Genomic DNA, 24,646 nt, shown 5'->3' on the forward strand with positions numbered 1-24,646 from the left:
GTAACATTCTCCAAGTACATACCTAAGGTACTCACTCTATGCCTTCAAGTTCATTTTACTTTTTTTACTTTTTACTTTTTACTTTTTATTTTTTACTTTTGACTGTCCATTCCATTCGAGATATTCAAATATGGCCACAATGACGCCATACTCTCAAAAACCTCAAAACCGGGAATTCCCCAATGGAGAACATCAAAGAAATGAAGAATTCTGTCCCTCACGAGACTGAGAGCGGATCCAGTGGGACGCCAATCACGAACCTGGCAAAGGTCACTTTCTTTTTAATTACCGGATCTTGAAATTTTTATTTCTGCCCGGCATATTCCGTTGCCCCAGATAAATCCCACGAAATCACCAGATCCTGGGGTAGAGGGTAATCGTGACCTAGTTCCTCTTTAGAATTTCCGAAAAAAGGAACTTGGAAGTCCAAGGGCGAAAGACAAAAGCTTACATGCTCCGATACATTGCCGACTTTGTCATCCGAACCGGAACCGATCAGTTTCAAGCGGAGAGGTTATATATACACATGTATATATATATATTCATATATATATTCATAATATCTCTCTAGATCACAAAATATACAATCTCCATCTAGATCTGATCTGATACGATTCAAGTACTCTGTAGTTCCGGAATAAAGCTTTTATATGACATATACGCAAATGCAACTCAATACAATCATGGCTGCAGGATTGCGGAACAGATTGCGGAACATGCATGTATCCCCTCAGACATGTCACTAATAACAAGTTAAAATAACCAAACGACCAAATAACTCAAAGAGATGGAGGATGTCAAATTGCCAAGCGTTCAGAGGGAAATACGCGGCAGTCCGGCATGATTTCACCCCACGTTTTCCCAGTCCGGGGGAAAGCCGAAGTCTCAGCCACAAGCTAAACCTTGGATTGGATGTCAGCTTAGATCGTTTTCCCAAAAGTCGGGGTCATGGCGTACTTGCCCCTCCAAATGCGGGGAGAATAGGAAACTTCCAATGAATCATTGGCTACGGACTGATAAGAGGAATCCTCTATAATATATAATACATGATATATATATAATATCTATACGGAGTATAATATATGTAATTGTATTAATTGTATATTTTTTGCGCGTGACACTCGGGTGCCCCGTATCCATCACCCGTGGACCCCGTCAGAAATTGCCATTTCCGGGGGGGATTTCTTTTTCTTTTTCTTTTCTTTTTTCCTTTGGCACGGTGGCAATGACATTCCATGGTTAGAGGATGTATGTTCCGGTATTTCAAGATGACTCCCGTATTGAGACGGAGTTAGGTCGGATGTGTACATAGATCAAAAATGTCTTTCTAGGATGCTACTTTCCACACCACAACCGCAACACCCATTGCAAAAGCTGAAGCGATAAGCATGCCCAGGGGTATGAGTGTACCTAGCATCGCCATACTAGTCAAAGTTGCGAATATGCCCCCCGCTGGGGTAAATCCACCATACGACTGAAACGCAGCCGCCAAAGATCCTACAGACCGGGGTTAGCACGACTTCAAACAATCCCCCCTACAGAAAGTGGCACAGAAGACCTGCGATAATCCCCGTCGGTCCAAATCCAAGAAACATGAAGAGCGCCATGACAAGGGTGAAAGCGATTCACCACGCTGTGATGGCGGCGAAGATATCTGCGACTGGTCAGCGTGGTCATATCCGTAAATGGACAGGTTAGGTCTTTACCAGGACGGGAGAGCCATTGCAGGATATTTGTTGACCAGTGATTCCACAAACGCTCTGCAGCGGTGATAGCCAAGGAACTGTCGGCAACGAAGCGATGGATGTGTATGCTAAAGATCGTTGCTGCAGTAAAATTCGAGCTAGCAATAAGGATGTCGAGAGGATACATTTTGCTAATAGAATACAGTCGAGAGGGGAAAAGGAGGAGGAGGAGGAGGAGGAGGAGGAGGTATATGCTGGTTATCCTAATATACAATGTTGTTGGATGTGTATGTTGCTTCCTGCAAGCACTCTTTTGTTAGGCCTCATATAGCCTATAGATAGCCGCTGGCCCCATTGTCTTTCATCTCTTAGTGTCTCGGTTGTTCATCCATGAGCTGGTGAGCTGGGTTTATTTCAATGCTGATATTTTTATGTGTTAATATACTTGAAAATAGGGAATTGGATCTGGGAAAAAAATAACTAAGAGCACACCGACTGCAATGTTGGCATCCGAGATTCCTCTGATGCTCCCCAACGGCACAGCAAGACTCCAGTCGTTTACTCACTGCCTAGGATGGTTTTGAAAATCATAAAATGGATCTTTGGATTCGTTACATCATTTCATATCACTGTCGAGACATCCAATTCCAATAAACACCTCCCACCCTGCGTGGACCAATCTGAACAGACGCCGAGAAATAGAAGCAGACATAAACATCATAAACCAAATTTAGGTAAACCGCAAATCACATCTGCTGTCGGGGAATCAAGATAAGAATGACCCATGAAGAAAAAAAAAAGAAAAAAAAAGAAAAGAAAAGAAAAGAAAAAAGAAACAAAACAAGTATTCGAGTAATATCCATAAACACCCTAAACACCACCACGGCCCATCCTCTCAATTGAACTCATAATCCCGCCTCGGCCGGGAGTAGGCATTGCAATGCCAGATCTGCCACCGCTATTACCACGAGAATGACCGCCGGGAGCACCGAATCTAGGGATCCTCTTTTCCGTAGTGGCAGGGGGACGGATGCTTCCAGACACAGAACGACTGACACTGAGACGGAAGTCGTCGGGGGTGACTTCGCGAGATGGTCGAGCTGGTTCGTCAACGTGGTCATTGTGCACAGAAGATGCCACAGAGGGCTCGCGGTCTCGAGGTTGAGATGGGACGGGCGCCTGCTGCATGGCTAGCCACTCGTCAACAGCAGCAACAAGCTCGCCCTTCTCGGCACGTTCGGATTCCAGATTTGCACGAATTCGTTCGGTATCGTCCTTCAGAGCAGCCATTTCTCGCTGCAGACCCTTGATCTGGGCCTCCATGGCACGCTTCTCGGCCTCGTGCTCGTCATTCTCGCGAGCGAAGTAACTGTTGTTAGCCGCGCCCATTGAATCGGATTGCGCAGTATCACGTTCGACACGGAGATGTTCATTCTCCTCGCGTGCAGCAGTGAGTTTCTTCTCTGCCTCACGCAAACGTTTCTCCCAGCGAGACTCGTAGCTCTTTTTCAAGGCCGCAACCTTAGTTTCGTGCTTGCCCTTGTAGAGCACATGAAGCTCACGAGCGACCTTTTCCACGGCATCCTGAACTTCGCGAGCAGTATCCTCAGCCGAGTTGGAAGACTTGTGAGATGAGCTAGCCTTACTAGTGCTAGACACAGCCGCAGCACGTGCAGCGGAAAGCTGACTTTCGAGCTCGACAACTTTGCCTTCTAAAGTCTCCTTGTTTTTCTCGGCCTCTTCTGCCTTTCGGGACAGACGGTCACGCTCACGCTCTCCCTCCACTAGTTCGGAGCGGGCAGACCGCAGAACAGTTTCCATCTCATTAACTCGACGTTCCCACTCGGCCTGTTCCATCTCCAGCACCTCTTTGCCGGCGGCTTCGTTGCGTACTTCTTCCAGCGCTTCACCGACTCGTCTCTCCGCGTCTGCTACTGCTTGCTTTAGGCTGGCAACCTCGGCCTCTTTGCCACTGAGAGTGGCTTTGAGCGAAGATATGTCAGACAAGAAGCCGGACTTCAATGACTCCAATTCACGGGGGAGTGACTGTGGGAATGGATCGAGGTGTAGGTGCAGCCGGAATATCAAAGTCCAGCAGGGACGACATCTTCCCGGGAGATCGAATGGATTGCCGGGCAGATCGCATAGGCGAACGCCGCGAGGGGGAGAAGCGAGTACTTGGCATAGATTGACGAGGGAAGAAATTCATTTGATCGGAGAAATCAAGAAGATTGGTAGAGTCAACTGGATGAGCCATGTCCCGAGGGCCTCTGGGTCTCGGTGTAGGCGATCCCATTGGCGAATTTCCATCTAGATAGGCACTCGCCCTGTATGCCCTGCGACCGGTTCCCGGGGTGGTTGGATCAACACTGTGTCGATGCCCGTCCCTAGTGGGAGCTGGGCTAGGGGCGACACTGTCTCGCATTGACTTCATCGGCGACTGGGCGCGAAGCTTTGCAAATGTAGTCATGTCAGGCATGGCGGAGAATGTGCTCAAGCAAGTGTCATCCATTGAGTCGTCGACCATCGAATTCTCATGTGAGATATTCTCTTTGTCGCCATCTTCATGGAGTACTGTGCTCATTCCTTCATTGCGTCTGTCCTCTATCATGCTGTTGCCAATTGCTGATCGGTCGTGGACGGCACTTGTAGTGGAGAGGACGCTCTGGTCATGGAGTACACTCGGCTCCTCTTCGGCATTGATGTGAATCGCTGGTGCATCTGGCCGACTCACCATACCCTTCTTATGGCGCTCATTCATCTGTAAATCGTCCTCCAGATCCTGGGGTGTTTGGTCATAAGATCTTTTGCGGGGAGTTGCTGCAACTGAGCGCTGGTCACTCACCCCAAGTGATGCACGAGAAATCTGGCGCGACTCATGAAGATCGATGGTGCTTTCCTTGGGACTCGGTCGGAAGGATGAAGTAGGTCCTGGAATAGGGGAAGAGGAGTTGGATGCTACCGGTGACTTTACATGTGCATGTACCTTGGGAGAATCAACTGTCTCTGCTGCTTCGGCACAGACGGGCAAGTTCGATTCCGCAGCAAATGATGAACGCTTAGACGCCACCGGTGAGTCTTGTTTCAACTCGCGCAGCTTCGGTGAATCAGCCGGCGTCTCTAGTATTTCAGGGCCGATGGGCGAGTTCGGTGCCACAATAGGCGAAGGATACTTAGACACCATTGACGGATCTTGTTGCATATCATCTTGTTCCGATGGATCGGCTGTTATGTTTCTTGCCTCATGGCGGAAAGGTGAACTAGCGGGATCGGGCAATGGCCGCGATTTAGGAATTGGCGAGTCATTCTGCATTTCGCGCAAGCGATCGAAGTCAACCGTCTCGTCCCGCGCATCAGGGCGAAACGGGGAGCTTTCTGGATCCTCTAGAGCTAGCCGCCGTCCCAATCCAGGAGACATGGGCTGGACCTCGCGCAGTTTTTGAAAATCCACTGTCTCTTCTCGGACATGAGGTCGGAACGGCGAACTTCCGGGGCTCTCCTCCTGCAGCGGCTCAAGTTGTGGGCATGGTAGGGGAGACGACTGTTGCTCTCTATGCATATTTTGGAAATCCACTGTATCTTCACTGGCGTTAGGACGGAAGGGAGAGCTTATTGGCTCCCCTAGATCCAGCCGCTTGTCCAAGCCAGGTGACATGGGCTGCACTTCACGCAACCCTCGAAAATCAACTGTATCTTCCATTGCATGTGGACGGAATGGAGAGCTCATAGGGCTCTCCTCCTCTAGCGGTTCAAGTTGTGGGTGTGACTGGGACGAGGTCTGTCGCATTTCGCGCAGCTTCTGGAAATCCACGGTATCTTCGCGACCATCAAACTGGAACGGTGAGCTGGCGCCGGGTTGATATGACTCGGCATCATTGAAATCGTCATTCTCGTGTTCATACTCGTTCTCGGGTTCGTTAGGGTAGTGGGCTTCGTTTTCATCATAGGTATTCGGACTCGGCGCCGCGTGGCCTGTCCATCCTTTTTTCAATGGACTTGAAGGGGCAACATGTTCTGAGGGTTGGTCAAGGGTCTTGTGAAGAAAGGGCGAAGAATTCGCCATTTGAGATTGTGCGCGCGCATTCTGGTAGGAAGATGAGAGGGGCGAGAGTGGATTTGGCATTATGAAAGCAAGAGCACCCCTGGGGAATGAGAGGGGGAAAAAGGTTAGTCGTAAAAAAAAGTCGTCTCTGGACTGTTTTCCGAGCCCGTTCAGTTGGACAAAAAGAAAGCAGAGCAAGGCAGAGTTTGTGTATACAAAAAGAGTTGCCGTGTTGACGTTGCTGGGTAAACAAAACTAAGCCTAATTGGGAAAGGTGCACCCAAACTATCTAATCGGAGCCTCAGAGCCTCGGACTATACAACACAATAACCTCTGTATCTGATCCATTTGCCTCATAGTATTAGGGTCGCCGTATGCAAAATATCACTCTGATGTCTCTTTGCTCATCGATGTTATAGCTAGAAGAATACTGATTAGCAGACTATATATACCATGTAGAATCGATAGAAAGCATGATCCCTTGTTGGATGAGGTGGAACATCCTACAAGAGAGAACAATTTCCAATACCTTTGTTGATTATATCATAATATTTATGAATTTATGAATTTATGAACTTATGAACTTATGAACTTATGAACTTAGAACTCTAGATACATAAAAAAAGTCCCTATTCGCCCTTTGTTTCCTAATCCGAGACTATTGCCCCTTCTGTGCACGCATCATCTCCATTGACAATGATATGAACGATGTCGTCGTGTGGCTGCTCTGGAAGAGCAACATAATGACACACGGCTGCTGGCTCCACGGTTACTGATGATCGTTTATCGCGGTGGAGGAACCACAGCTGTAAAGCGCCGATGAGCGCAACGAGACTACTCCCCCACCAGGCAAGAGCAGTGCAGCCAATCTCAGCCCCAGAACTGTAAAGCAAGCCGGATATCGGAGGGGCAAGAGTCCGAGATGCAGCCCCAGCGGAAGCAGCGAAGCCATTGATTTTGCCCATGACGGAGTCTGAGGGGCTAGCTTGCTTGATGAGAATCAAGAGGATAGGATAGTCGATAATGGACAGGGTATTGCGAACGATCAAGCAAGCATAAATACCGATATAGATGAGCTGGCGTGGCAAGAAGACTAGGAAGGGAACCATGAAGTATGCGATTGGATGGAGCACCGTAACGATGACAAAGAGCCGCCAGATTCCCAGGTAATGTGCCAGGATGGGGAAAATGATGCTCTGGATGACAAGGGCGATGATGCCATCGGTGGACATGATCACACCCACAGTTCGAGTGGAAAGACCGACTCCGCCCGGAATGTCAAAGGGCGAGTGGTGCGGATGTGATGATCCTCGCGGGTCCTTGTCCTGCAAGAATATGGGCAAGAGATGGTCATATGTCATTGAGTGGTAAGTAAAGATAGCCAACGCAACAACAAGCATAATGACTTGCCAGGTAAGAGCTTTGGGCTTTGGTAACTTCTTCCACGTAGGCGAGGAGCCATCGGCTTGCACACTCCAACTCTCATCATTATGCAGGTGAACCCGGTTAAAGGTCCCGTAAGACTCCGCTCGCAGGTCCACGCCAGCATTGGCAGTTGCGCCAGATGTAACCAGAAGCGGCTGCTCAGCTGCTTGGTCGAAATGTCCATAGGTCCCGCTAGGTGGCATGTCTGGATGAGTCTCTTGCAGGAACAGCCAGCTGCCGATAATGCTGAGGATCAGTAGAACACAGCAAACGAGGTTGGGCAAAAGGTAGGGAAATTTGCCAAACAGGCCATCGGCTGGGAACAGGGAGGGAAACCCCTCAGTGGGCTTTGCTAGCAAGCCTCCAATAGCTGGATGTAATTAGCATTTGCAGTAAAATCCAATCATGTAAAGACGAAGGCTATACATACCTGGGCCGATAATCGTTCCAATTGACCAAACAAAAGGCATGATGGCATACGCTCGAGCTGTGTGCAATATTAGGCCCCCCAACTCCACTAGATATGACAGAATGGTAATAGACTCACGTTCATGCTCAGGTCGTCTGACAAGCTCGCCAACCATTGTTTGAATTACTCCAATATTCCCATTCAAGGCTCCACCAAGAGCTCGACCAGCGAGCGCGACCCAAAAGTTCGGGGCCATCCCTACCAGGATCAAAGAGGCCATAGTCCCCACGCAGCCAGATATAAGGATGGGTTTCCGGCCGACGCGATCTGAAAGAGCACCCCAGAACATACCGGTCAGAGCCTCTGCGAGCGAGAATGCCGAAATCAGAATACCGGCATAGAAGGAGGCATTGTTGCCATTATCCATGTGAAAGTCCTTGACCATCACCCACGAATAGGGGAAGATAGAAGTTAAGGCGATGGGCTCTGCAATCCGGCATATTGCTGTTGTTGTGTTAGTCATTGCCAAGTACGAGCCCGGGATAAAACATACCTAGGAGGAAAAGCTGTGCTGTTGGAAAGCTATCGGGCGACGGATGAGATCTTACCTGTGGTGTCAATGCCATAGTTCTTCAGAAGCAGTTCAAATCTTACGGCAATCCACCCCGGCAGTGTCAAGTTGATCTTGTTATCCACCGCACTGCTCGTACCTTATGAGCGGAGCGGGAGGGCTGCTCTCTTTCTTGCTTTCTTGCTTTCTATTTTTATTATTGTCTCAAGAGTGTCGACTTCTGTATTTTCTGGGGTGTGTAAACCAAAGACAAGGTGGGAGAAGGGGTGAGGTTGAAAGGTCGGAGAGGGAGAACCTTGGTAAGAAACCTTTTTTCCACCGCCGAGAACGAACAACATCTGACCCTGATCCCTACCTAACGCAATTAAGCATTCCTAATACTTTATAAATAGCCACATAAATAGTCATATAACTAAAATATGGATCTATTTTAACTTTTGAGGATCTTGTTTTATATATGTAATTTAACACTTCCCACGTTGTGATGAAAACTCTTTGGGTGGCGAACCATATTTTGTTCGGGTATCTTGGCAATGGTCGAGGATATTGGATATTGTTCAATAATAGCTAACTATTAGGTTAATAATATGATATAACATGACATGATATTATAATTTTATATATATGATGTGAGACAAATAAACAACAATGGACTTCGGGAGTCTTCCAAGGTTTCCCCACTCTGCTTTCTTAAACCCTTCTTGACCAATCACAAGTCATAGAGTAATTTGAGTTGGACCCATAAATCAGCCGCATATATACTTACATATAGGTATGTACTTCTTTCCAAGGTTGCTTTGCACGTTTATATAATGAAAATATATTGTAGAAGGATAATAGAGTATATCGCTTACATCATTTTAAGCCAAATGGATCAGATTACTAAAATACATCGTCAAGGAAGCTACATTAGCAGCCGACTATTCAAGATTATACGTATGTACAAAGTTGTCATAGTTGTATGTATCTACCCATCGACATATTCCTTGCATAGATAGTTTGAAGAAATCAGAAATCTCACTATTCACCGATCTGAATGCTAAACACAAAAAATTTCTATCCTTGACCAGAAAGTAAGAAATGATGATATGGAAGGCCCGACGTGGCAGGTAAAAAAAAAAAAAAAACAATGAGCTTAGAAAAAGATAAGCAGAGATATGCCTTCACCAGTGATCAATCCCATGCGCCGGCTAATCCACACATGCCATGCGGTCCGGATTGTATCTAGATACCAAACAAAGCCAAACTGGGGGAAAAAAAATAGAAACAGAAACAGAAACAGAAACAAAACCAAAGGGTTCACAAAGTAGCTTCCGGATGCGTGGGGGAACTGGTGATCTCGACAGAGCGAGTCTCAAGTTCCTTTGGAAGGGTACCAGAATGATCACGAGACTCCTCACGAGACTCAATGATAGGCGCTGATTCGGGGTTCACCTCGGTGAAAGGCTGGTGGACCGACGGAGTGGCACTCGAGGAAGAGCCCTCTGTTTGTGGCTTGTTAGAGGTATCCTCAACGTGTTCCGCAGAGTCATCCACTTTCTCCTCATCTCCAATCACGGCAGCTAAACTGCGAAAATTGAACATTGGCTCAAGAGAGTTGGTGTTGCCCTCTCCAGTAGCGGGACCGCTTGCGCCATCCTCTGGGGTAGTTTCCATGACAGAAGAGAACGATGAAGAGGCACTGGAGACCTGTCGCAGGTGAGACTGTCGGGACGGCTCGGACTGATCCGCCGAATGGCTTGCTGGTGCTGCTGGATCAAGCAGCGTAGGGGGGTTCGTTTCTTCTGCAGTCGATGGCAGTGTGCGGTCAACTCCCTTGCCTTTGCTACCAGCTGCGATTTCTTCACCAATGACATCCTCGCCTATGACAGAGGATGAGCTACTCCCCTTACCTAAACTGGATTCGCCAAGGACATCCAAAGCGGAGGCGCTAGCATTATTACTGTACAAGCCAGTCTTGCGAGCCACCTTATCGGCCTTCTTGGCCTCTTTCTCCCTTCTCCTTCTCTCTCTTTTTGGCCTCTTTTCTTGCCTCTTTCTCCTCCCGTTTGAGGCGCTCGTCTTCGCTGGCCAAGCTCAGGCGGATAGCTTCCATCATCATCATTTCCTCAAGATCGTCAATTCGATTGCGCCTTGAACTTGATCGACCAGCAGCCGGGTTACTCGCACCCTCTTCGGCAGAAGCAGAATCGGTGTCTTGTCCAGTTGCTCTAGGCGTCCGATCAGCACCCGTACGCTCCGTCAAGAAAGCTAGCGCATTAAGGGCGGGTGAAGCGGTCCGGCCGCTATACCCTTCTCCACCAGTGGCTCTTCGCATTCCGCGCCGTCCGATACCAAACCCACGCGAGTCACTCTGAGATGTACTGGGGTTGATTAAATACGCCGCCGTGTGAAGGGCAGTCGCTGCCGCGGATCGACGTGCCGCGTGGGCTCGTGCATTCGATAATTTGGTCGCCCAGTCTGGTCGAATCCTATCGGTTGTAACCACTGTGGGGTCAGTGGCCGATAGTGAGGTCGCACGGCGGCGACCCGGCACGGGGGCAGTGGCAGATGATAAGGAGGAGGTGGAAGATACGGGGGAAGTGAAGTTAGGGGAGAGCCGGGCACTGGGGTCTGCAGCATAAGTCAGGCCCCGGCGGAACGAGGGCGGTGCATAGGTGACTCCGAACTCAGGCTGGACACAGAAGGGGCACGCCGAGGGCTCGGAGACCAACTGTGACTCGGTTGCCTCCGCCTGCTCTCCCTCGACCGAAGGCGCATTCGCGCTAGGCTCTCCATGCTCTGGAGTGTGCGGGTCCGGGCGCTTGATCTGCACGAAGCACTCGGAGCAAATAGGTTGATCGCAGCATCGGGTACGGTTTAAGTACGGCGGATAGTAGAGGAAACAGATAGGACATTCGCTTGCGTCTTTGTACAAATTCACTTCGATGGGCTGTCCATTCACAAATGGGTCCTTGGGAAGCTGCAGTTCCCGGGGCGTTAGATCTGTCTGTGAGTTATGCTTGGAGGTAGTCAAAGCAGCCAAAGTCTTCGCCCTGGTTCGGAAGAGAGGGGAGGTGGATGTCCCAGAAGCGATCGGAGATGCGGAGGGTAATGATTGAGGGGGGTTGGAGGACTGCGAAGCATCTGAATTATAAGATTGCGACCTGGACGTGATCGGCACTGTAAGATGCTGAATATTTGTTGGATCGACGGGGGCTTTGTCCGGGATCTTGGACAATTTGTACTCTAACTCGGGCGGGATCTCGTCGGGCTGGGGAATGGGCATCCCTCGTGCAGCCGCCATAATCTGATGCTCAGCCCACGACTCCGAGAAGTCATTGAGACCTCTCCAGAAGGGAGCCAGTCGGCGTTCGATCTAACCCTGCCGTCAGCCTTGGCTATTTCGCATCGAGGGGGTATTTCAGGCAAACCTACCATCAGTTGGCGCACCACTACCTTATTGTAGTCTTCTGTCCCCACATACACACCCTGTGTCACGAGATAACCTCCGTCGACATGCTCCTCCTTCATACTACGCTCCCTCTCTTTGAGACGCGCCACCCGTTCCTTCTCCAAGCGACGGGCCTCGCGTTCTTGCTTTGTCTCCCGCCGATGTTCTAATGTGGCCACCTCTCGATCATGATTGCTGATTCCAAGAATCGAAAGATCAGGCCGACTGCCTCTTGCTGATCGAGAACCATGATACGGCCGACTTGAGGCATCGGAAGCGCCCGGGGATAATTGACTCCGACGACTTGACGGGGCTGCGGAGCGCGACTCCTTGGTTTGGGAGTTTCCCATGTTGGAGTCCAGATAGATGTGAGGATGCGAGGATGTGAGGGGGAAAGATTAATTCACAGTCACGGTGATCCGAATCGGATATGGCGGAAAAGGCCCCCAAGGGGGAAGGAGGGGGAAGGGTTGTATTGGTGGACAGAAATGGGGTAGAGGAAAGGGTAAAGGAGAAGAGGTTAAGAGCAGAAAGTTGGAAGGCTAATAGTAGAGTGGAGGTAAGAGGAGTAACTCTCAGAGCGGGGGGGTTGTGATCTGTCCGGAGTAACTGGGGAAGTGAGATCGGTGAGGAACCCCCCAAGCACAATTTCCAAGTGTTTACAGAGTACAGATTCAAAAGATTCAATTCAATTCGAAAGAAAGAAAATATCGGATGTGGCGGATGTTATTTTTGTTTTATTTTTGGGGGGATTTAATATTTCATAAGTGGGCAAAGCATACTTGTTTATCTCATTTTAAAAGGTCTAGACTAATTGGTTATATAGTTATCGAGTTATACATGACTACCTAGGTCTTGATATAAACGCATGTAACTACCTAGATATAATATACTTTGTACATGTAGTTATTTACTAACTATTAACGTATAAACAGGTTACCTAGGTAAATAGCAAGCTTTTTACTACTCAACCCAGGATCATCAGTTGATCCTCGTCATCGTCAAGTCATGGGCAGATTACAAAGTACACTCCACACTCCACTTTTAAGATGTATACATCATACGCCTTAAGATGCTGCACTTTGCAGATCTAAAAGATTACCTAATTAACTATGTGAATTGGAAGGTGAAGTCATTGGGTACATGCATGGATATCCTTAGGGAATAGTCAGGCAGAAATAGCCAATCCAGGCCAATTCAGGCCAATTCAGGCCAACATACCAGGCCAACATGTGATCTTTAACCTCGGAACCATCTTAGCCAATGACCACACATACTTAAGAAGGCGGTGGCATAAAATCTGTCTGGACATTATTTTTTTGCCAAAAAAAAAAAGGTTGAAGAGCGGTGTTGAAGGTGTGGAATCTTTCCCCAATTTACCCTTGTAACCTTGACATCCTCCACAGGCCATGCATTAGTGATACCCCTACTCTTTCTCATCTACCAAGCATCCTCTGGCAATGACTGAAACAACCAGACTGCATATCACGCCTTTCACCCAGGAGATCCTTCCGTCTGTGCTGCCAGCATCTATTCGCAACTTGGCCACAGAAATATCTTTCCACGAGATTTCAACCTTCCCTGAAAATAATTACGGATACGTGACTCTGCCAAATATGGAAGCTGAGAAGATCAAGAAGAAGTTGAACGGCTCCATCCTCAAGGGCAAGAAGTTCAAAGTCGAGGCCGCCCGCCCTCAAAAGAGACATCGGGAGGAAGAGGATGTGGTGCCTGAAGCCCCCTCTAGCGCCAAGAAAAAGTCTAAGAAGTCCAAGAAGGAAACGCCCGAGGACGGTGTGGTGGAAGGCTTTGAGCTTCCCGCAGGCCGCAAAGTGAAACGAGGATGGACCGAGTCCAGTGATGCCAAGCAGGAAAGACGAAAGTCGGAGAAGAAAGAGAAGAAGAAGAGCAAGGAAGAGAAATTGCAATCCAAGTCCAAGTACACCGACAAATCCGAATGCCTGTTCCGAGCAACGATCCCACCCAATCGAGCATCTGACGCAACTTCCGACGATAAGAAAGCAAAGAAGAAGAAAAAGTCCAAGGATAATGTCATCCATGAATTTGAGAAGACGGTGACCCAGCCAAGCTTCCTGCGCACCGCGGAGGAAAGCGCAGCGCCTACGGCTACATTTGAAGATGGAAAAGGCTGGGTGGATTCCACCGGGAATCTGAGAGAACCTGCCAGCGAAAAGATCTCGAAGGATAATTATCGGCCTGGTCAGATTCCAGGAGCCAAGGAGAAGCGCCGAGCTGCCAAATTGGCTGCCAAAGAGACGAAAAAGCCTTCGCGCAAAGAAAAGACTCCAGAGGAATCATCCGAGTCTGAAGATTATACCTCGTCGAGTGGCTCATCTTCAGACGAGGGCAGTGACTCGGAGAGCGACGTGGATGAGAGCAAGGCCGATGAGAATCCTGAAGATTCATCTTCATCTTCTGACGACGAGGATGTCAAGCCGCACCAAGAAGAGACCGCCAAGTCTACGGAGGCTAACGACGGTGATGCTGATACACCGAACCAGCCGGACTCGGATGAGATACCCACAGAGGCTGCGCAAGAGGCAGAACAAAATTCATCTGCCAAGGAGGTCCACCCCCTTGAGGCTCTTTTCAAGCGGGCCGCCCCGACAGCATCCGATGACCAGCCAGCTCCCGAGGCCGAGGCTGGATTCAGCTTCTTTGGCAATGACATTGAATCCGAGGATGAGCCTCAAATGGCTGAACCGCAGACACCTTTCACACCCTTCACAAAGAACGACCTACAAAACCGAGGTCAGCGCAGTGCAGCTCCCACTCCCGACACTACTGCGGCGACCCGACACATGACGTGGAACGAGAGTGAGGACTCGGATGATGAGGACGCTTCGATTGACAGTCCTGTCACAAAAGCTCGAGCGCAAGCCGGCGTAAAAATGGAAGAAACCGAGTTCGCCAAGTGGTTCTGGGAGAATCGCGGTGACAACAATCGCGCTTGGAAGAAGAGGCGACGTGATGCTGCCAAGGAGCAGAGACAGAGAGACAACCGGAAGAAGGGAATTAAGGGAAAGTCATAGATTTGAAAAATCCGAGAGTTTTCTGGGAAGTTGAGTGATGTGTATCTAGACTCTGATGTGACTCTGATGTGGTACTGTATACATAGTAAGGCTGCCAGTGGCCCTTCAACAACAAATACTATGTAATTTAAGCCAAATTTCCTTTCCAAGTTGATCAAATATAAGCATAATATATAGATATATATGTTAACAAAAAAAAAACAAAAACAAAAACAAAAAAACTTATAGACACCTTTCTTCGCCCCAGGGCTGGTCTTTGTCGAATTGCGTACGCAGTCATGTGACCATCCATCGTCATTAAACTCGCGCCAACCCAGGACTTGTCGCATTGTCCACTGCGTGCCCAGGATGTCTTCTACCTGGTCCTCACAGCGCAGTATACAGCTGCTGCTGCTACTCTTTACATTTTTGTCTGTCACATCATTGGTAGCAGCATCCAGTAAGTGCTCGCCTCTCTTCTCCGACGCCCCAATGCGCCAAGTGGGAGATCCAATGGCTACCATCTTTGCGTCGATATTTATGTGATACTAATACTCAATGCCTACAGCACCAACTTCGTTCTGCAAATGCACCTGTTTCTCCAATAGTACGATCATCCCCCTCAATCCCGCCAAGTCTGAAACTTCCTCCGGCATCGACCACGTCCTCCGCTTTTACGAGCACGACTCTCTTAGCTCCGAGATTGAGCATACCGATGAATACATCAAACGAGCTCAGAAATACCGATCCCTGAGCTGTAATGATTGCAATCGCAAGTTCTGTCTCGATTACGAGCTACCGACCTGCAAAGGCGCCAAGGAGGAAGATGTATACACGACTTGCTTCCGTAAGTGATTTGCCGGACCCATGGACTAGGCGAGAGGAACCGAATTGGATGTGATAAGAGATGTGCTGACGGAGGGTTCTGCGATATTAGAGCGAGATTCACGGAAAGACGAGGCGGTAGTGTTTATTTTTATTTTTGCTACCGGTGGACTACTGGCTTGGGCTGCCTGCAAGCCATGGATTGAGCGATATGTCGAGGTAGGCCAATGCCTATTTGGTAGATCTTTTGTGGCAATGTACTAACTGATTTAGGCCGCACGAGAACGCAGGTCGTATATACCCGTTGCTGAACCCGATCGCTAAATAATGAATTTGAAATCATTTGCTGAAATATAAGCAAAGTGCCATAAAAAAAAGAAAGAAATAAAAAGATAATGATGAGAATTTGAGGTCGACATATGATGGATCCAGGAACCATCGGATCTCGATATGATATCAGTAGGAATGGATATCTATTAATGAGTTCAGGGGTAATAATCCAATCTCAACACAGCTTATCTCGTATAATCTACTATATAATTTGACTATAATCTACTAGTATAATCTAACTCGTATAACCAGAGCACGTTATATTACAAAATCGATAGATCTATTTTTTTTTCTTAGCGCTTTTTAGACCGATCCCCATCTCCACTATCTGAAACAGGGTAGATTGGAGGGATGGATGGATGGATGGATAGCCAATAGATTCGAGTAATTTGAGGTGGAATGTGGTTTAATAGGTTTTCATAGGTTTTCATAGGAGTATAGACCATATCATAATACCATAATGCACATTTGGATCGGCTAACAATTGGATGCTAATTATCGAGTGGATTCTTACACTTGACGATTATTTTTTTTTCTCTTAATTTTCCTATTCTTTCTCTCCTTAAATTACTTTGTCTCCCTTTAAAAGGCTTGATCTTGATCCATTTCATATATTCAAACTGGTGTGAGATAAATATACACATAATTGACCGAATATGGCAATCTTCGATTCCGAGAAGCGCCCTCGCGGCCTTCGTGTGCCTTCGCTCGCAGCACTGAAGTCTTCAGCAACGAAATCACAATTCTCTTTCCAAAAGAAATCCGACTTGCCATCGGATTTGCCGTCTGACTTGCCGTCCGATGAATCAACCTCGCCTAAACCGGCAGCCTTTCCTGCCCCTCCACCACCAAAGCCGGCCCCCCCCGCCGGACAAGGAACTACCAGTTCCCCCGAAAGTGGACATTCCAGCCTCATCCAACAACCCATACTTCCCTCCAATTCCCGGAAATGCAATCCCAGAACGACGCCCAGTGGAACGGGTCCCTGTCCCAACGCAGTCTCCCCCTCGGATGACAGGTATGCGAACCAAGAAATCACAGCCTGATTTCCACGCGCCTCAACAACAGCCAACCCCAGTGACATACTCCCCCCACCTCAAGTCCCGACCCTTGCTCAGGCCCCAGCTCCAGCTCCTGCCGATGAGCCCAACTCCCCCCTGCCAGAAGACTTCATCCCAACCCCCGACAGTGCCGAACCGCCACTAGCAGTCCCAGAACTGCCGCGCGAGGAACTGGCCCCCTCACCCTTCGTCCCTCCGGATGTTGAACCCGTGGCGCCGAAATTGAATGAGATCCATCTCACATGCTACCAGCAGCACCGCGCTATGCCCGTGGCGCAGAATACGTGGTGTCCAATGCCGTGTATGACCTGTCAGAAATTTGACATTGAGATCCGGCATCGCTGTGTGTTCTGCTGCTTGCGCATTTGCGAGTCGTGTTACCAGATCCTACAGAAATGTAAGAATCGTTCGGTCGAGGAGTTGGTTGATCAACTCGTATAATTTGTTGATATCCTTGTCATATCGAGTGCGTTGGTATAAATGACCTCGAGAGCATATATTGCATGATCCCAGCATATATTGCATACTCCCAGCATATATTGCATAATCTCCTGCGCAGGAAGTACAGGTCCTATCAAGGCTGTTATGTTTTCTTTTTCCTTTCCTTTCCTTTTTCTTTTTCTCTTTCTCTTCTTATCTACATACTTTTTTTTTATGATACCAAGGACCTCGTGTATATTATGGTTTAACAAGAAGGACTGAAGCTGCATGTTTATAATGAATACTTTTTTTGGGCATTCGTGACATAAATGTAACATTTTGTAGAGATACAAACCTTTTCGTAAGAGGTTGGGCTACGTGCTAGGTACGATACCAAAACCGTCAGCTCATTGTTATGTCAAGAGGGATCCCGTATGGTACAAACGGCTTGAATATATCAATCGTGATCCTCTTCGGTCAGGCCGGGACACCCTTCCAGCTCAAGATCGGTTTCGTAGGTATATTTGCACCAGAAGCAATACCGGTATGTCTCACGCAGAAAGAGGACCAGCTTGCGTAGCCGCTCAGCCGGCTCTAGCGCATTGAAGGCATCGAGCTCCTCGTCGTCTTCTTCTAACTCTATCTCCAATGTGGAGGTATTCTGATCCGGTTCACTGTCCAGTTCACGGCCAAGGGCCCTTTTATCCTCCCGGTCCATGGTCGGGTCATTGTATTCTGGTAGCCGTAGTTTGGGGAAGAAGGATGAAGGGAGTGAGGATTGGAGAGCATGGCGTGCCTGGCGGTCACTATCCTTCCGTTCGCGCTCACGGATAAGACCGCGGTAAAGGACATTGATTTGGGATGTGAGCTTGATCGGCTTCTTCTTTGTCGCGGGGGCATCGGGTCCGTCGCGTGCTTGACTAGGATCTGTGGAGTCACCTTCTTCTTCTTTGTTGACCTTGGCCGAGGGCCCTTGTTCTTTCTCTTTGTCGGTGGTAGCCCCACTCTCCGATTCCCCATCCAGCCTCTCTGCAACTTTCTGCGCCGCGTGCACCTGGGCTTCGATGCGTTTCAACTCGCGCTCTTCACGAACGCGATCTCGGTAACTTCCCTCTTCATGTTTAATTCTCTTCGCTGCTTCTTCTGCTTCCTCGCGGAGCTTGCGCTTTTTCTCCGTGTCCAACCCGATTCCGCCACGGTTTTCTTTCAAGGTTAGGTTTAGCGGTTCAGCGCGTGATTTTAGGAAATCGGGAGTGTTGGTAGTGTCAGAGTCATTGGCACCAGGTTTGCCCAGTACCCCACCAGGCTTGAACCCAAGCTTTGCCATCATTTGGAATCCTTTGTTGGTGGGGTTGAGGGTGCTTGTGGCCAAGGCTTCCTCTCGGCGGGCGGCTTCCCGAGCGGCGCGTTCGGCTTTGGATGGGACTCGGCCTCGGGCTTCGGCCTGCATATGGAAAAGAATGTTAGAATTGATTTGGTATTTAGCCGAAGACAGAGATGGGCGTTGAGGTTAGAATGTGGAGGATACGGTACCTCTCGTAGTTCGCGGCGCTTTTTTTGGGTGAAGGTCTCCTTTTGAGTGGGTTCCTCAATGACCATATTCATATAGTCATCTTCATCTTCTGAAGCCATCATGCCAAGAGTTAAAGTATGGTCTAAAAGTCCTAAAGCCCCAAATAAGTGAAAAAGGGAGAAGGACCGGGAGATGGCAGATCCGCAGGCGGAAAGAAAACGCTTTGGGTTTTGCGGGGGAGTGGGGCTTTCCAAATTAATTTTGGGGCTCTTCGATGTACTTTGGGCACATTTAATCCATTTAGTTCATATTTAGTCCCTATTTAGTCCATTTGGACACTTGTACATTACCATTATATGCGCTATTTTAAATTTGGTATAAACTAGATTCCATTTAAAATCATTTTTGATCTATCTCATTGGGGAACAAATGTGGAAGATCAAACAAAAACAACCTACATGGTGTGACATAAACAAAGAAGCTATCTAGAGTATCGAGGTATCTATTAGGACAACTTCCCCTAGAGCATATATCCCTTCTTTGTTTAGACCCTTAGATTGAATGGTTTCAGGTGTCTTTCAATGTCTCACAGTCCCTTTTCCCCTAAAAGTATGTGGCGTAGAGTGTATCTGACTAGATAGTTGCTTTGGTAGCAAAATAACTCATAAGAACGCCTAAATCATGGACTTTTGTGTCTATCATCTACTTCTGGGACCGACTAGTCTGCTGACGGGTAGAAAAACCTATGCATTGTGTCTTTTATGGACGCTCTTCTTCTCCGAAAAGCTCCATTGCTGCACATGTGACACATCCCCGCAAGCGTCGAAGTATGCATATCTCAATAAAGCAACAGTGGCGCAAGGGCTTTGTCCCCGTATTATCTTCCGATAGCCGAGTGCTATGCGTTGTCACCGTGACTTCGATCGACAAGGGTCGGCTTTTCTTTTGTGTCCGCGGAGCACTTTATAAACCATGGCATCCACCGGTTCACAATCAGACTGCCAGACACCATGACTAAGTTCTTTGCTATCTGCACTTTGCTATCCCTAGCATCAGCTTCTACAGTGGTAGATTTGGGCTATGCTAAGTATGAGGGTTATGCATACTCCGGAGTCACACAGTGGCTTGGTATGCGGTTTGCCGCTCCTCCTGTAGGAGATCTGCGATTTGCTGCCCCGCAGGATCCCTTGTCGGTCGAGGGAATACAGCAAGCAACCAAGGTATGCACCTCTTGTGTGTTCAGTTCTTCCTAGATAGATAGCTACTGACCATTCACTACTAGCATGGAAGCATATGTATCCCCACGGCAGCAAGTGAAGGCCAGGCAGTCCCACTAGGAACCTCAGAGGACTGTCTCTTCCTTGATATATATGCCCCCACAGCTGCAGTAGAAGGTTCCAAGAAACTGCCTGTCTTCTTTTGGATCCAAGGAGGAGGGTTTGCAGTCAATTCAAATGCCAACTATAACGGCACTGGGTTGATCGAGGCATCTGGAAACAATATGGTGGTGGTCACTTTCAACTACCGGGTTGGACCCTATGGATTTCTTGCCGGAGAAGAGGTTGAACAAGGAGCCAGTCTAAACAATGGCCTGAAAGACCAACGCAAGGCACTCAAGTGGGTCCAGAAGCATATCAGCAAGGTAGGTCAAGCTGTCATTCTTCCTTCTTCCCGTGTGACTTTGTTGTTTGATATCAGGGTTCTGACATTGTCTCTAGTTTGGAGGAGACCCCCAACATGTTGTCATTGGTGGTGGTAGTGCAGGTGCTGCCTCGGTGACTCTCATGCTCTCGGCGTATGGCGGAAGAGATGAAGGCCTGTTTATTGGAGCTGCTGCAGAGTCACAAAGCTTTGCCCAGATGCTCAATGTTACCGAAAGTCAATTTGCGTATGACGCCCTGGTAACTGCGACGGCATGTGACAGTAGTCAAAACACCCTGGCATGCCTGCGTAACCTCGATGTCAGTGCTTTGCAGGCGAAGAACGTCGAAAGACCCAACCCAGGAGCACAAGGGAAGCCGTTATACCTGTACGGTCCCACAATCGACGAGGACCTAGTGCCAGACTACACGTATCGCCTCTTCCATGAAGGCAAATTCATCAAGGTGCCAGTGATATTTGGCGATGACACCAATGAAGGCACGAGATTCGTTACCAAGAGCATCTCCAGCGTCGACGAGGCAGATACGTTCATCCAGAACCAATTCCCAGCAATAACACAGACCCATCTTGCCAGGATCAACAGTATATATCTTACTCCAAACCAGACGAAGGAATTCCCTGGCGCTGGGCCCTACTGGCGGCCGGCAAGCACGGCGTACGGCGAGATTCGCTACATCTGTCCCGGAATTGACATCTCTTCCATTTACGCCGCCGCAGGTGTCCCAAGCTGGAACTACCACTACGCAGTTCAGGACCCCGACGACGAGTACTCGGGATTGGGCACACCGCATACCATCGAAGTGAACGCGATCTGGGGTCCGGCCAATACTGGGCACAAAGTTCCAGCTTCGTACTACACCACCAACGCAGGTATCATGCCTGTGATGCAGGGTTACTGGTCAAGCTTCATTACGTCTCTGGATCCAAACACCAAACGTCTTCCTTCGAGCCCCAAATGGGAGACTTGGGGTCAAGGTGGTGATGGATATCAGCGAATCTTCATTCGAACCAATGAGACTAGAATGGAGACAGTGCCACAGGGACAGAGAAACCGATGTAAATATTTGACCAGCATTGGTCTTGATCTGAAGCAGTAGCATATAGTATATATACCCCTTGGAAGGAATTGAAACTGTGAATAACCTTGAACAAGTCAATTCTTTACGAAAAGAAAAAAAAGGACTAGCGAATTTTGTAGATATTGTGGATCTCGATGAACTTGACTTTTATTCCCAGCCTTACGCCAGATGAACAATGATGTATATACCAGCCCAACAGGATGCACAACCAAGTGTGATATATAAAGGGAAAAAAAAGAACAGACGTGAAACAGGAAGTTGAAATGTAAATTGCAAAAAGCAAGATTACCGCCTGCCACGTGCCCGCTCGTACTCGTTGGCGGCACGGCCCTCCTGGCTTTGAATCTCCGCAACAAGACGCTTGTACTTCTTCTCGTACTCGGAGTCGCGCTCCTTCTTCTCGCGCAGCTGCTCGCGAGCAACGAAGCTGGCGTCCTTGCGGAGCTCGCGCATGGCGCCCTTGCGCTCGCGCTTCAACTCCTTCTTGAGACGGTTGGACTCGGCACGCTCGCGGTCGGGATCGTAGTGCTTGTCTGGGTTGAAGTTCTCCTCGAACTTCGGAATGGCTGTCTTGATGGCCAGGGGTTTGTGGTTGTGGAGGAACAGCGGGCGACGAACGAGACGAGCCTGTGCGAGATGGGCATCGATCTTATCTAGGGTGCTCTGGATGGGCTCCTGGGCTGCCGCGTAGACCTTGCCCTTGAGGGATTGGCGGATGTACTGCAGAACTGCACGGACCGGTGTGAAGATCTCGGTGAAAGCAGATTTCTCGGCCCAAATATCGGAAGCGGAACCAAGGAGAGACACGAGAGTGGTGAGGAGGGAGATCTTAAGCTCCTCCTGCGCCTGAGGGTCAGAAGAAGAAGTGGTCACATCGCGGAATTGCAGCTTGCGAGGTGTGACCTTCTTGGAGGGCACGAGTTGAACAGATTCCTGTGACTTTCTGTAGGGGAAGGCTCCGAACTTGACAGTTGGCTCTGTAGGAGCAAGATTGCAAAGAGCATTTAGAGTGTAGTTAATAAACTCCGGCATATATCTCTTGGAGGCCTTCTGATATTGGAGGCAAAGACTTGCGGCAAATGTACCACTTGCAACGTCTGCGAGTGAGGTGGTGGTACACTGACCCAGGTACCGCGCCAGGCAGAGATGAGCGGGTGTGGCTGTTGTATGGAAGTGATCTGATGTGGGGAAGAAGGTTGAGAGGCCAGTAAGCAGGATAAGGTCGCCGGGCAGGAGATTGAGTGGGCGTTCCTTGCCAATCTCACGAAGTTGCGCTCGGCATGCGATTGTCACATTCAAAGGATGGGTCTTGGCCAAAGAATGGATGTGACGAATGATATTCTCCAGGATGGCAAATGGAGGCTGCTCAGTCTTGTTGCCCATGTAAGAAACATGTTCAACAAGAATTTCAGCAAATCGGCCAAGCTTGTCCTTGTTGCCAGGCCTGAGCCGGGGATGATGCAATGCTCGAATGCGCTGGATGACTGTCGGGATTTCCTCGACAGGCACGTTCTTCGTGATACTCAGGAAGCTTTCATGGTCCTTTGGGCAAGGATACGTGAATGCGAGTTTTCCGTTTGCCTCCTTGTTAACCTCGACAGCAGTCGAAGCGGCAGCGGAATCTTCTGTCGGTAGCGTCATTCCGTTGATGTTATCATCCTCCCCATCTGGCCCGTCAGACTCATCGCTTGACGAACCTTCCTCCTCTTCCATGTCACTGTCACCCATATCGAGGCTGGCATTTGAATCTGTCTCGACTAGATCTTCGTCGATGATGAAATCATCTTCATCTTCCACGCCGAGTTCAGGGCGTGTTTCAGTGGGGTAAGCCGGAAGGCCGAAATGCATAGCATCGTCAATTTCCGACTCGTCATCCTCGGGAATTTCGTCCTGATCCATATTGTCTTCCTCATCATCAGTGAGCTGCTCTCCACGCATACGTCGAAGGCGATCGTTCTCAAGTTTCTTGAGTCGCTCAGCCTCTTCCTCCGCCTTCTCCTCTTCGGTCTTCGTGCGATCTGTGGGTTTTGATCGCTGATCGAATGTCATTTGCCTGAGGCGCTGATCGTATTCCTTCTCTGGATCCTTGCTGTTTTGCGACTCTTCCAGCATGGCAGCACGCTCTGGGTTCATCTCTGAGAAATCCTGCTTCGGTGCCTCTGGCTTGGGAGCCTTGGGCGCAGGCTTGATGCCCCGCAGAGCCTCGAAAAGATCAGGAAGTTCCTTATCCAAAGCTTCCCGTAGGTCTTCATCGTCATCCTTGGCCTGTTGCCGTTCCGCTTTGTAGAATTTGGACTTGGCAATGACTTCTTTCATGACCTCGGCCTTGGTCTTTTTGCGCCCTGGCTGTTCTTCGTCTCCATAGTCGATAAAGTCCTCCTGATCCTGGTCCTGAGTTTCATCGCCATCGGGGAATCGCTTCCGTTTCCGTGACGCTTCCTCGTCGGATTCCGCATCATCCAAGTCTCCGGCCTCGAAGTCGTCTTGGTTCGGCCCATCGAACGACAAAGATTGACCCATGTGAGTAAGCTGCATCTCATCCTCATCGTCCTCGAGGTTGAACATGGACTCCTTCCGCATCTTTCTCTGGCTCTCTCGCGCAAATCTCTCGGCGGCCCGTTCCTCGGGTGTCATGGTGGGATCATTCTCACCGAACCGACGATCGATAAGCCCACCGACCTTGTTTCGGCTATTCATCTCTTTCAGAAGAGTGGCGCGTCGCTAATTGAGGTCAGCTTTGTAATGGTAGTACTTGAGGAAAGTAGATAAACCTACTCTTTCTTCACCCAGTGATTTCGTAACACCTGGGCGAGCGCCACCTCCAGCGGTCGTATTGCCGTCTCTGGTTGTGACATCGAACTTGCTGGATTTGTTTATCGTTTTGATCTCGAAAGGGTTGAACCGATCTCGAATGGCTTGCAAAGCGACCTCGCGCTGGTTGCGATTCTTCGCACCGACTCCGGTCTTCGCATTTTGTCGTTTTTCTTTCTTAGACTTCTGAGGACCAAGAACTCCATTTTCACGGAGCGAAGCCTTCAGCTGTTTTAGCTGAGAAGGCGGCATTTTGTGAGATTGGGTTTGAATTCGAGAGTTGCGAGTTTTTTTCCCCGTCGTGATTCTCATCAAAAAAATCAGGTACACCGCCTCCGCGGCCTGCGC

At 48.9% G+C, this 24,646-nt stretch overlaps 10 protein-coding genes across 10 annotated transcripts; 5 read left to right on the plus strand and 5 right to left on the minus strand.

Moving 5' to 3' along the window:
• Window positions 1–1,593: 1,593 nt before the first annotated feature.
• On the plus strand, window positions 1,594–2,269 carry N7487_007359 (uncharacterized protein; the record flags this gene model as incomplete). Its single annotated transcript, XM_056875089.1, has 5 exons — window positions 1,594–1,693; window positions 1,745–1,806; window positions 1,891–1,932; window positions 2,024–2,083; window positions 2,141–2,269. The coding sequence occupies 5 exons, from the start codon at window positions 1,594–1,596 to the stop codon at window positions 2,267–2,269; spliced, it is 393 nt and encodes a 130-aa protein (XP_056727277.1).
• A 286-nt stretch (window positions 2,270–2,555) lies between these two features.
• On the minus strand, window positions 2,556–5,808 carry N7487_007360 (uncharacterized protein; the record flags this gene model as incomplete). The annotated part of the gene is made up of 2 exons (XM_056875090.1): window positions 2,556–3,657; window positions 3,722–5,808. 2 exons carry the CDS (start codon window positions 5,806–5,808, stop codon window positions 2,556–2,558), a joined length of 3,189 nt encoding a protein of 1,062 aa, XP_056727278.1.
• Window positions 5,809–6,374: 566 nt separating this feature from the next.
• Window positions 6,375–8,187, minus strand: N7487_007361 (MFS transporter; the record flags this gene model as incomplete). The annotated part of the gene is made up of 4 exons (XM_056875091.1): window positions 6,375–7,522; window positions 7,583–7,639; window positions 7,700–8,065; window positions 8,115–8,187. The coding sequence occupies 4 exons, from the start codon at window positions 8,185–8,187 to the stop codon at window positions 6,375–6,377; spliced, it is 1,644 nt and encodes a 547-aa protein (XP_056727279.1).
• Window positions 8,188–9,431: 1,244 nt separating this feature from the next.
• sip5 (Sip5p) lies at window positions 9,432–11,984 on the minus strand (the record flags this gene model as incomplete). Its single annotated transcript, XM_056875092.1, has 4 exons — window positions 11,550–11,984; window positions 10,165–11,490; window positions 10,025–10,112; window positions 9,432–9,994 (listed from the first exon to the last, which is right to left on the minus strand). Exons 1-4 carry the CDS (start codon window positions 11,913–11,915, stop codon window positions 9,432–9,434), a joined length of 2,343 nt encoding a protein of 780 aa, XP_056727280.1. The 5' UTR covers window positions 11,916–11,984.
• A 1,041-nt stretch (window positions 11,985–13,025) lies between these two features.
• Window positions 13,026–14,618, plus strand: N7487_007363 (uncharacterized protein; the record flags this gene model as incomplete). The annotated part of the gene is made up of 1 exon (XM_056875093.1): window positions 13,026–14,618. The coding sequence occupies one exon, from the start codon at window positions 13,026–13,028 to the stop codon at window positions 14,616–14,618; it is 1,593 nt and encodes a 530-aa protein (XP_056727281.1).
• Window positions 14,619–14,966: 348 nt separating this feature from the next.
• N7487_007364 (uncharacterized protein) lies at window positions 14,967–15,746 on the plus strand (the record flags this gene model as incomplete). The annotated part of the gene is made up of 4 exons (XM_056875094.1): window positions 14,967–15,057; window positions 15,166–15,444; window positions 15,535–15,641; window positions 15,696–15,746. The coding sequence occupies 4 exons, from the start codon at window positions 14,967–14,969 to the stop codon at window positions 15,744–15,746; spliced, it is 528 nt and encodes a 175-aa protein (XP_056727282.1).
• Window positions 15,747–16,408: 662 nt separating this feature from the next.
• N7487_007365 (uncharacterized protein) lies at window positions 16,409–17,254 on the plus strand (the record flags this gene model as incomplete). Its single annotated transcript, XM_056875095.1, has 2 exons — window positions 16,409–16,770; window positions 16,831–17,254. 2 exons carry the CDS (start codon window positions 16,409–16,411, stop codon window positions 17,252–17,254), a joined length of 786 nt encoding a protein of 261 aa, XP_056727283.1.
• A 436-nt stretch (window positions 17,255–17,690) lies between these two features.
• Window positions 17,691–18,880, minus strand: N7487_007366 (putative G-patch domain protein; the record flags this gene model as incomplete). Its single annotated transcript, XM_056875096.1, has 2 exons — window positions 18,767–18,880; window positions 17,691–18,677 (listed from the first exon to the last, which is right to left on the minus strand). The coding sequence occupies exons 1-2, from the start codon at window positions 18,866–18,868 to the stop codon at window positions 17,691–17,693; spliced, it is 1,089 nt and encodes a 362-aa protein (XP_056727284.1). The 5' UTR covers window positions 18,869–18,880.
• An 876-nt stretch (window positions 18,881–19,756) lies between these two features.
• N7487_007367 (uncharacterized protein) lies at window positions 19,757–21,505 on the plus strand (the record flags this gene model as incomplete). The annotated part of the gene is made up of 3 exons (XM_056875097.1): window positions 19,757–19,966; window positions 20,029–20,388; window positions 20,465–21,505. The coding sequence occupies 3 exons, from the start codon at window positions 19,757–19,759 to the stop codon at window positions 21,503–21,505; spliced, it is 1,611 nt and encodes a 536-aa protein (XP_056727285.1).
• A 267-nt stretch (window positions 21,506–21,772) lies between these two features.
• N7487_007368 (snoRNA-binding rRNA-processing protein NOP14) lies at window positions 21,773–24,550 on the minus strand (the record flags this gene model as incomplete). The annotated part of the gene is made up of 2 exons (XM_056875098.1): window positions 21,773–24,208; window positions 24,263–24,550. The coding sequence occupies 2 exons, from the start codon at window positions 24,548–24,550 to the stop codon at window positions 21,773–21,775; spliced, it is 2,724 nt and encodes a 907-aa protein (XP_056727286.1).
• Window positions 24,551–24,646: the final 96 nt, after the last annotated feature.

The sequence above is a fragment of the Penicillium crustosum genome, assembly GCF_028827405.1.
Source record: "Penicillium crustosum strain IBT 35664 chromosome Unknown utg000003l_segment0_segment0, whole genome shotgun sequence".
Classification (NCBI taxonomy): Eukaryota; Fungi; Ascomycota; class Eurotiomycetes; order Eurotiales; family Aspergillaceae; genus Penicillium; species Penicillium crustosum.